Source organism: Daucus carota, chromosome 2 (genome assembly GCF_001625215.2).
Source record: "Daucus carota subsp. sativus chromosome 2, DH1 v3.0, whole genome shotgun sequence".
Lineage (NCBI taxonomy): Eukaryota > Viridiplantae > Streptophyta > Magnoliopsida > Apiales > Apiaceae > Daucus > Daucus carota.
In genome coordinates this window covers 32474483-32485793 of record NC_030382.2, presented here as the reverse complement: position 1 = coordinate 32485793, position 11311 = coordinate 32474483, and the positions used below count along the sequence as shown (strand labels likewise).

General features: G+C 33.6%; 1 protein-coding gene across 1 annotated transcript; it reads left to right on the top strand.

The window, feature by feature from the left end:
- The first annotated feature begins 8066 nt into the window (after window positions 1-8066).
- LOC135150504 (secreted RxLR effector protein 161-like) lies at window positions 8067-8546 on the top strand. Its single transcript, XM_064086842.1, has one exon. The coding sequence runs from the start codon at window positions 8067-8069 to the stop codon at window positions 8544-8546; it is 480 nt and encodes a 159-aa protein (XP_063942912.1).
- Window positions 8547-11311: the final 2765 nt, after the last annotated feature.

Sequence of the window (11311 nt, the reverse complement as noted above, 5' to 3'; positions counted from 1 at the left end):
TGTTGCACTACACCTCTTTCTTTGCAGAACTCTTCCATTGTTGAATTTCTGAACTCAGTTCCATTATCACTTCTAATGATCTTCACTTTGTCTTCAGATCCATGATCCAGTTGTTTCACATGATCCATCAGATGCAAGGCTGTTTCATCTTTAGAGTGAAGAAAATATACCCAGGTGTATCTGGTATACTCATCAACAATGACAAGAGCATATTTCTTCCTTGCAATGGATGGTACATTGACTGGTCCAAATAGATCAACATGTAGAAGATGATATGGTTTGTTTATTGAGAACTCAGTTTTACTCTTGAAAGATGTCTTTCTCTGCTTGGCTTTTTGACATGAATCACATAATCCATCAGATGTGAGTAGTGATTCAGGGAGTCCTCTCACAAGCTTTTTCTTTATAAGCTCATTTATGGAGTTGAAATTCAGGTGTGAGAGCTTCTTATGCCATTTCCAACTTTCTTCTGCAGAGATCCTTGTAGACAAGCAAATTGCTTTTCCTTCGGAGTTTGTAGGCAAGTGGATTTCATAAATATTCCCATGTCTGTGAGCAGTTACTGCCACTTTGCCTGTTGACTTGCTTACTATCTCACTGTGTTCTTCATAGAAATCAACATGATATCCTCTGTCACAGATCTGACTGACAGAGAGTAAATTGTGTTTCAGCCCTTGAACAAGAGCTACATTTGATATGATGACATTTCCAAGATTGATGTTGCCATATCCCAGAGTCCTTCCTATGTTGCCATCTCCATAAGAAACACTTGGGCCAGCCTTCTCCACAAACTCTGATAGCAGGGCCTTATTTCCAGTCATGTGTCCTGAACATCCACTGTCCAAGACTAGAATGTTCTTCCTGTTGCCCTGCAATCACAAAGACCACTAATTTTTAGTTTTAAGGACCCAGACTTGCTTGGATCCCTTGGCCTTATTAAGTTTGTTAGCTTTTGCAGCGGTATTATTATCAGAGTTTGAGCTAACAGACTTTGCAATAGAGTTTGTACTAGAAACAGAGTTTGTACTTGCAGAGTTTTTATTAACCTTTAAAGAAGGTTTCAATTGATAATAATCATAATACAAACTATGATATTCTTTGCAAGTATAAATAGAATGCCATAAACTACCACAATGAAAACATGGATCTTGTGGTTTATATCTAATACTACTCTTTCTAACTCCAGACTTTGTAGGTAAAGAGTTAATGTCCTTGTTCTTCCTGCAAAAATTAGCAAGATGATTAGTATTACCACAGTTATGGCATGTCTTCCTAGGTGCATTTGGAACAGGCATGTAGTTATTACTCTTGTCTATACCAATCTTGCCATTTCTATTTTTCCTAGGCTCCTTGTTTTTGTCATCAGACTTTACCTCTTTAAGCTTATGTTTAAGCTGTTTCTGAGTCATCAGTCCTATGTTAACCTGTTTGGGCTTATCAGATTTTAAATTTTTGTTAATCTCTGATTTTGGTCTACTCTGTTTAGACTTAGAGGATTCAACAACAAATTTGACAGGTTTAACCTTAGATTTTTGAGTTTTAGTAAACTCTGTTTTTGATGACTCAGCTTCAGAGTTATCAGTGTAACCTAGTCCCTTCTTCCAGTTTCCACTACCTAAGATATCCTGAGTGGTTTTGCCTGAATTAGTCCATGTTTTAATGATCTCCCTTTCCTTAGCAAGTTCTGATTGAAGAGATGCATACCTCTTTGATAATTCATCTTTGATAATGACAGCATCATCTCTTTCTTTTTGAACTTCCAACATCTGAACTAATTCTTTTTCTAGAAAATCATTCCTTTTCTTTACACTCAGAGTTTCAGATTTTAATCTTTCATTCTCTAAAGTCTGATCTCTAAAGCTGATATGTAAAGTTTTAAGAAACAATCTTAACTCAGTTATATCTTCAGTATCAAAGGCAAGAGTAGAATGAGGTACCTTAGCAGGAGATTCAGAGTTGTTGTCAGTGTTTGCCATCAGAGCATAATTGACTTCTTCTTCTGAATCAGATGTATCTGTCCAGTTTCCTTTCTTGGTGATAAAGGCTTTTTCTTTTTCCTTCTTGGCTTTCTTGCATTCAGATGCAAAATGTCCCTTTTCACCACAGTTGAAACAGGTATACTTGTCAGCTTTTCTAGCTTTCCCTTCTTTGCCCTCATTCTTCTTAAAGTTCTTCTTGTCATAAACTCTGTCAGAGTTTCTGTCTTTCCTTGAGAAACTTTTGCCTTTGTTGAACTTTTTGTAGGCCAACTTCTTGAAGCTCTTCACCATCAATGCTGCTAACTGCATCATCTCATCATCACTTTCTTCAGAGTCTGAGGGAACATCAGAGTTTGAGTCATCAGAGTTTGATGATTCAATGTCAGACTTTGTGACATGAGCTTTTCCCTTGCTCTTAGCAGCTTCCTCTTGAACTTTCAGATCAACAGACTTTGTTTTTCCTCCATGTCGTTTGCTCCTTTGCTCCATCTCAAGTTCATGAGTCTTCAGTCTTCCATAAACATCATCAAGAGACATTTCTCCAAGATCAAGATTGTCTCTTATTGTAGTGACTTTCAAATCCCATTTTTCAGGAAGAGCTAGAAGGAATTTGAGGTTTGAGTCTTCAAGATCATATTCCTTGTCCACCAGAGATAAGTCATTCAACAGTTTGACAAATCTGTCATACAGATCTGTCAGGGACTCACCAGATTTTGAGTCAAAGTGCTCATACTCCTGTGTAAGGATTGTTTTTCTGTTTTTCTTAATGGCCTGAGTTCCTTGACATCTGGTTTCCAGAGTATCCCAGATTTGTTTAGCAGTTTTGCACCCAATCACCCTATTAGACATTGCATTATCAAGGGCACTGTGCAACAGATGCTTCACTTTTGCATCTTTACTGATAGATGAGATGTCCTCTGGAGTATAATCTTTCTTTTCCTTTGGAACCATCTTTTGAGGTTCATCTGCAATCCCAACAGAGAGCTTGGTGGGCATATGTGGTCCATCAAAGATCCTGTCAAGGTATTCTGGATCAACAGAGTCTAAGAATATGATCATTCTTTCTTTCCAGACTGGATATTCAGATGCCTTAAGGATTGGAACTCTAAAGGATGAAGCTTGTGATTTTTCAGACATGATTGTGTTTAAGATCTCACTGTAGTAATCTTAACAGAGCTGGCTCTGATACCACTTGTTAGGTCCTGTTAATTCACTATATATGATGATATAGTGACCACAATCTGTAATACAGTATGACAATATAAGAGATTGAAAGCAGTAAACTCTTATATTCACAAAGCTTTAATGATTACAAAAACTCTCTCAGTGATTTATATTGTATCACTAAGAGCTGCTAGGGTTCTTAACAATATACTCGATAACTCAACTCCTATAGAGTAACCCTAATCTGTGTTTATATAGACACAGTTACAAAATCAATCTCTGATTTGATATCCTATAAATCAGCTAATAAATCTATCAATCAAAGATTGATCCAGTTTTCTGTTTAGTTTCCATAGTCAGCAAATCACTCCTCAGCTTCTATCCTTCCTTGAAGTATATCCGCTTCTGAGCTCTTTCCACGTGTAAACTCTGTCGAGTCTTGACTATGTAAACTCTGATCAGACTTTATCAAACTCTGTCAGACTTTACTAAACTCTGATCAGCTTCTAGCTTAAACTCTGATGATTCCTGTTCTAAAACAAACTTTAAGAACATTAGTAATCATCAATTATATCTAACATATTTGTATTTATTTTTATATGAAAAATTTTAAGGATATAATACATGGATGCACTCATCTATTTTGTACAATTGGTTACTCAGACATGTGTCTAACATCATAACACACTAGTCTCATCCTTATTTTCTTACTCATAAGCGCTTTGTAACCATATAACCCCTAAAAGATTGAAGTTGAAGTAAATTTGGTAAACCACATTTGCAAGTTTTTCAACCTATGATCTAAACACATTTTTCTGAACATGGAAGAACCAAAATAGGAGATCGAGCAAAAAATAATTAAGACATACTCATAATAAAATTTTAAAATTGATATGATAAATCATCAGTATTCGTCGGTCAAAAGGGATGATTTGTCATATTTCAACATGCTAAAGAAGTAAAAGACATATCACAACATATATCACTGAATAAAATAAATTAAAAAATCATTTGATCTCTTAGTTCATTTACAAGAGTATAGATCTGGAGTAAAACATACTAAATTCACATGAATGAGTAAATTAATCCGAATATCAAAGATATGGTAGATAGAAATCACCTGATTTATTGGAGTAATTAAGATAATATGAGTTGAACGATACCTTGGTCCTCCGACGCTCAACGAATCTTATGAAACAACATGGATTAGGCATCTCATACAAAATTAACATATATGTGTGTGTAGGTTTGTGTCTAGATGGATACTGTCAAGTAATTGAATGTAGCGGCCGATTGATGAGATTGAAGAGTTTGATATTTTACGTCGGTTGTCTGCGGCCGCTAGACTAATTACGATTATCTTCTTCTTATATATAATGATTATTGTTATTGAATTAACGGGCCTATCATTTTTCAAAAGGCCTTATCGTTAACATATATCCGCAATTGGGAGTCAATATGTATGGACAAGAAAAGCCCAATTGATCCAATTCAATGAAAATTGTTTCTCCTACAAACAAATAGTACTAAGCTAAATTGATATTTTATTTTTTCAATAACATGACCATAAGTTAAAGAACTGATTTCTTCCTTAGTAATTTCAAGTGCAGAGTGAAGAGCCACTACAAGAAACGGGCTTGTCAGTGATCAATATTATCAGCGATCGCAAGACTGTCACTAAATCTGAACATCGGCGCTATCCACGATGACAAATATCGTTATCGCTAATACCCCAATAGCAAAGAACTGCCATCGCTAATTCATCACACTGTAATATTTTTTTTAGAAAAATGGAGAGAAAATTGGCGCCTAAGTTTTCTAGCGTACCCCTTAGTTGCGACCAAACCTTGTTGCTAAAAGTGCCATATCACCATAGTATTAGCGACTGCACGTGGTTGTTAAAAGTCGTCGCTATAATCCCCTCCCCCCGCAAAAAAAGAGAAGATTTTGTCGCACCACATCTGCGACCAGAAATATTAACGACCAAATGTAATTTTTAGTTTTTTATATTTCTTTCAATATAGAGGCTTTTTTTATCAGTTATATCTTAATAAAAATTATTATTTTTATTTTATATTATCGGTTAATGAATTTTTGATTTATTTATATTATTTTCTTTTTATTAAATAAAAGATATATAGAATTTAGATATTATAAAAATATTATAAATTTATTAGTCTTTATAGAAATGGTTAAAATTTTCAGGTTAGTAACAGTTTGAAATATAAGCCTCATCTTCTGTCCTCTACTTAAATATTGAATCTTTAAAATTCAAACTCATTCTGTTGATGGCTTAGATAATTTTGTTGATTTTCTTGAGCCGTATTGTGGATTTTATAATTATATTCGAACTTTGATAAAGTTGATTTTGGAAGTATTTTACAATGAAAAAGAAAAAAATATAAAGTTAATAACAAAGATTTTGAATATTGTGGTTAGAGGCCACTGTTGAGGCTTATTAGATGTCTATTAGGAGCCCCAATTTTGTACCAGGGATGAGTTTATGTTCTGGGACAAAGTCTTTAAGTAGCTGACCATCTGTATTATCCAATTAATTATGAAAATACTTTGAGAAAAATATTATTCTTATAAGGCAAATAAGTTTTAAAAATGTTAAGTTGGAAATTTTCACAGAAAGGTTCGATTTAAAAGTTTTTGATAATTGATCACACCCTGAATTTGTGTGACTATTCTAGAGCCCGTGGTGGTTACAATTAGTTCTTTCTTAAGTTGTTGTATCTTACTCCCTGTCGGTCATTATAAGTCACTCTTTCATTATTTTAGTAAACTGAAAATTACATCTTAAAGTAGAATAAAAGTTTTTTTACGATGACATATTTTTTTTTTAATTTTTTCAATTGATAAAATATTACTAAATTTCAGTCAAACTTTGGTCAATTTGACCAGTACAAAACCAAATATAACAACTAAAAAGGGACGAGAGAGTATATAAATATTTGGTTATTAATTATGCTTCTTGTCAACGTTTTTAGCTAATAACCTAGATTAAGTTCATAATATAATATCATAATAGGTAGTCAAGTTCTATGGAGTACAAAAAATATTAGAGTATTGGAGTACAAGATTCATACAATATAATCTAGTCATTTAAATCTTCATTTTTTTTTGTTATACAATATTTGTAAACATCCGACAACGTAAAGATTATGTTCTACAACATAAACATTGTAATCAAAATATAGAACAATTACTTTTATAAATCGTAGGACATTATGTTCTGCAATATAACTTATAAGCAGAACAACAATCTTAATGCTTGTTAAAGTTGAAATATATTAATGATTAATTGATAATTATGTTTAATACTACTTATAAATGATAAATTATATATAAATTTGAATAATCAAAGATATTATTTATGATTAAACTAAAAAATTATGATTTGTACTCCAATACTCCAATGTTTTTATGTACTCCATAGAACTTAACTCTCATAATAGGTATGCAATCCTCATATTTGAGTTTTCAACTTTATTTCTTTTATTAATATTGATATTCAGGTTTTTCAATGTTCTAAAAATGTTGGGGTCACATCTTAACCTCGTAGTGGTCATAATTAACATCATTCTAATTTAGAAAAAGTAATTAAAAAATTATATAGATATAATTATAGTATTTTTCATATTTCTTATCTTAATATGATATTATATAATATGTAGAAAAGTTCTTTTCATTTTAATTTATTTGAACTTGAAAATTTTCAAATATTTAATTTTATAATTGGTGTTGAGTTTTCTAATTTATGCAATGAAAAATTAATATAATGACACATATTATATTCATATGATTTATAATTTTTGGTAATAGGAAAGTCTTACATAGTAATAACTTATAGATAGTAATACTAGTTTCAATATTGTATTAGACATCTTTAAATAATAATATTAATTTAAATTATATGAATAATTATAACTAAATTATTAAATCTAATAAACGACTTAACCACAACAGGTGGGTATAGATAAATCATCTCATGCTTGTTTAAACTTTTGAATTTTTGGACTGTAATTGCTAAAATTTCAAAATGTTGCACTGTCTTTCAACATGCAAAGACAAATATCCTCAGTTTTACAACCAAACAGGCAATCGATGACATCCAGGTCATCTAACATCACAATTGTATATAATCTTACTAGTGAGATATAAAGCAAGACTTGTAGCTAAGTACACGTACAGAAATATGGGATTGATTTTGAGGAGGTATTTGCCCCTTGACACGAATGGAAACCGTATGACTACTGCTTGCACTTGCTGCTAAGAATGGATGGGAGGTCCATCATATGGATGTAAAGTCACTTTCTTAAATTCAGGAGGAAGTATATGTGCAACAACCTGAAGGTTTTGAGAAAAAAGGTGAAGAACATAAGGTCTATAGGTTACTTAAGGCATTATATGGTTTACGCCAAGCGCCTCGAGCTTGGTATACTCGACTGAGAAAATGCCTTGAAAGCCTTGGGTTCGAAAAATGTCCATATGAGCATGCTGTTTATATGAAACGAGAAGGAAATGAGTTCTTGATTGTGGGTGTTTATGTTGATGATTTGCTCGTGACTGGCACAAGCGTTGAGAATATCGTAAAGTTCAAAAAACAGATGTGTTGTGAATTTGAGATGTCTGACTTAGGTAAGCTGTCTTACTACCTAGGTATCGAGGTTGAGCAAGGGCATGACTATATTGAGTTGAAACAAACAGCTTATGCCAAGAAAATACTTGAAAAGGCAGGTGTGAATGCAACCCAATTAAGTGTCCAATGGAGTCAAGAGTACAGCTCGACAAAGATGAACATGGAAAAGGAGTAGACTCGACCAAGTATAAAAGTATGGTGGGAGGTCTGAGACTCTGAGGTACTTGGTTCATACAAGACCAGACATTTCTTATGCTGTTGGTATAGTGAGTCGATTTATGGAGCGACCTACTATTATACATCAGGGAGCAGTTAAGAGAATATTGCGGTATGTGAAAGGAACGTTGGAGTATGGCATTGTGTATAAGCGAGGAACTGGGGACTATCTATTGGCTGGGTATTCTGACAGTGATTTAGCTGGAAGCCGGGATGATAGGAGGAGCACAGGAGGAGTTACATTTTACTTGAACGAGAGCTTGGTTACATGGATTTCACAGAAGCAAAGATGCGTAGCTCTTTCGACTTGTGAGGCTGAGTTTATGGCAGTAACAGCTGCAGCATGCCAAGATATTTGGTTAAAAAATCTGTTAACTCAAATTTCTGATGAGAAGATTGGTCCGGTTGTGACTTATATTGATAATATATCAGCTATTGATTTGGCGAGAAATCCTGTGTTTCACGGTCGTAGCAAGCATATTGGGATACGGTATCATTTTATTCGACAGTGCGTGGAACGGGGTGAAATTGTGGTGCAGTAGCATGTCTGTTCATAGGAGCAAAGAGCTGATATATTAACCAAGGCAGTGTCGTCAACAAGGTTTGAAAAGTTAAGAGAGCTGCTGAGGGTCAAGAAGCTGGGAACCTGATGTTTAGATTAAGGGGGAGTTTGTTGGGTTTTATTTTAATCTAAACATGTTTTAATAAATTAGTGGAGTCTGTTGTTTTGTTTTAATGAGCCGTCGTACTTAGTCTATAGGTGGTAGAGATATTCCAGGAGAGTTAGAGTAAGTAGTGGACTAGTGGTTAGTAGGAAGTTAATATATGTGTAGTTCCTAATTTCTTGCCATCACTCAAGTGTGCAAGTATATCATTTGTATTTTCTTTCAGTTTCTAGTTATCACGTAATGCAAGTTTTCTGTTTTCTTATCTTACAAGGTTTGACAGAGGTCACAAGTTCAACTTTGATACGGATATAAAGGAATTAATTGACCAAAAGATGAGTGCTGTGTGATCCACTCTTCAATTCAAAAAAAAGAAGTTCGAGTTAGGGGAGCGTTGAAATATATCATAAGATCTATTTGTGGTCTTTCTCTAATATCTTAAAATTTTAGATGGACTGAATCTCACACACATAGCCTCGGTGTCAAAATTAAAACTTGGAAACTATGCCCCTGAATACTGAAATCTAATTCTACTACTTTTCATAATAGCATAAGATCCATATATACCTTCCTCTTACATTTAAAGGTTTTAGATGGACTGTTTATCAACACATAACCTCACCTCACTGTTATTTTATGACAAGAACAAAATTACAACCAGAAACTATACAAGGGCTCAAATTCCGAAATCTAATTCTATTGTTTCTCATAATAGCAGCAAAAAAAAAAAAAAAACTAACACTTTAAGATTATAGATGAGCCAATTCCCAACATGTAGCCTTAGTGTTACTTTTATAATGAGAACAAAATTACAACTTGGAAATTCTACCCCTCGATCTGAAATCTAATTCTAGTGGTTTCCATAATAGCATAAGATCTCTTTGCACCTGTCTCTAACATTTTAAGGTTTTAGATGGACTGTTTATCAACACGTAGCCTCAGTGTTATTTTTATGATCAGAACAAAATTACAAACCTTACAACCAGAAACTAATTAAGCGTCCAAATTCTGAAATCTAATTCTATTGTTTCTCATAATAGCAGCAGAAAAATAATTTAATATAACACTTTAAGATTATAGATGAGCCAATTCTCAACATGTAGCCTTAGTGTTTCTTTATAACGAGAACAAAATTACAACTTGGAAACTCTGCCCCTCGGATTCTGAAATTTAATTCTACTGGTTTCCAAAATAGCATAATTAAGATCTATTTGCACCTGTCTCTAACATTTTAAGATTTTAGATGGACTGTTTATCAACACGTAGCCTCAGTGTTATTTCATGACAAGAACAAAATTACAACCAGAAACGAAGCTCCTAAATTCTGAAATCTAATTCTATCGTTTCCGGCCCATAAAAGCCGTAGAAAAATAATCTCAAATAATTAGCTAAAGGCATTTGCTCCTCAGAGTCATGTATTAATTAACAAAATGCAGACACTCATTGATTAAACTTCTCATGCATTAATAAACTTCTAGATTTTTGACTGAAAAAGTAATTGCCGAAATTTCAGAAAGTTTGCAACGTCATTCAACATAGTCATCAAAAGCTAGAATAACAAATGACATCAGTTTTGCACAGTAACAGGGACTGAAATCCAAGACCTCTAACATAATTCATTGATAAGATCTTACACTATTGTGATGAACAACATCACTAAGTTTCCAAAACTTGATTATAACTAACTTAGTTGTTTCCTGCAGTTCCCTAGCTCGCTGATTAGGATCTACAAATAGAACACAAATTCATCAGCAGAACTTCACACAAATAATTGCAGGATGCAAAGTTTCTTAATGATCTAATTGACATGCATCTTAAATGTTTATAATTTACAAATATACAGATTAAGCTCGATTTTTTCCTGCACATATTTAACATTAATTTCCAAGAATATGAAGAAAGTTGAGCATTGTGGAACTTTGTGTTTCTTTAATGAATTCAATCATATAAGTCCATAAGAGTAAAAGAGATTACCATTTTTCTGAAGCTTGTTTACGCCTCTTCATGATGCATATACCAGTGCCTTCTGCTTCTTCTGTGTCCGAGTCCTCAACCACATTCACAGGCTGAAATGTTGTGGTGCTTTGAAGAGTTAATGGCATATCATTCGAAGGCTCTTCAGGCAGTACTTTCTCCTTCACTACAGGACCTTGTGATGGCGGAGATTGTCCTGAAGGTGCTACAGGTACTAAGGCAAGAGCCAGTGCACCTGCTACACTATTAGCTTCGCCAACAGGCTTTGTCGTCTGATAAATATCAGTCATCAGCCTAGTCTTCCGTTTTCTTCCACGCATCTGTCGTTTTGGTTTGCTTCCAGTACTGGATGCAAGTGGATATGAAATGAAAAATGTTAAAAATTTTCAAACTTAAGGATCAATGGAATTGAAAAATGCAGGACGCTCATATTTCTAATGAACTTTCGGATGAAAATATAATAAAACCCTCTAAGGAAAGCTTCAGCTACTGCAACCTCAGATTTTTATTTTTTTTTAATTTTCAAATAGAAGTTCGATTGTATTTTTTTTTTGCCAAATGTGTGATGTGACAAGAGTTTCAGAATAAGTAATCAGGTATATGTATTATATCCTTAATGTTTCTTTCGCTTTTAGCATTTTCCAGCTCTTAGTACCAGATGGAGAAAA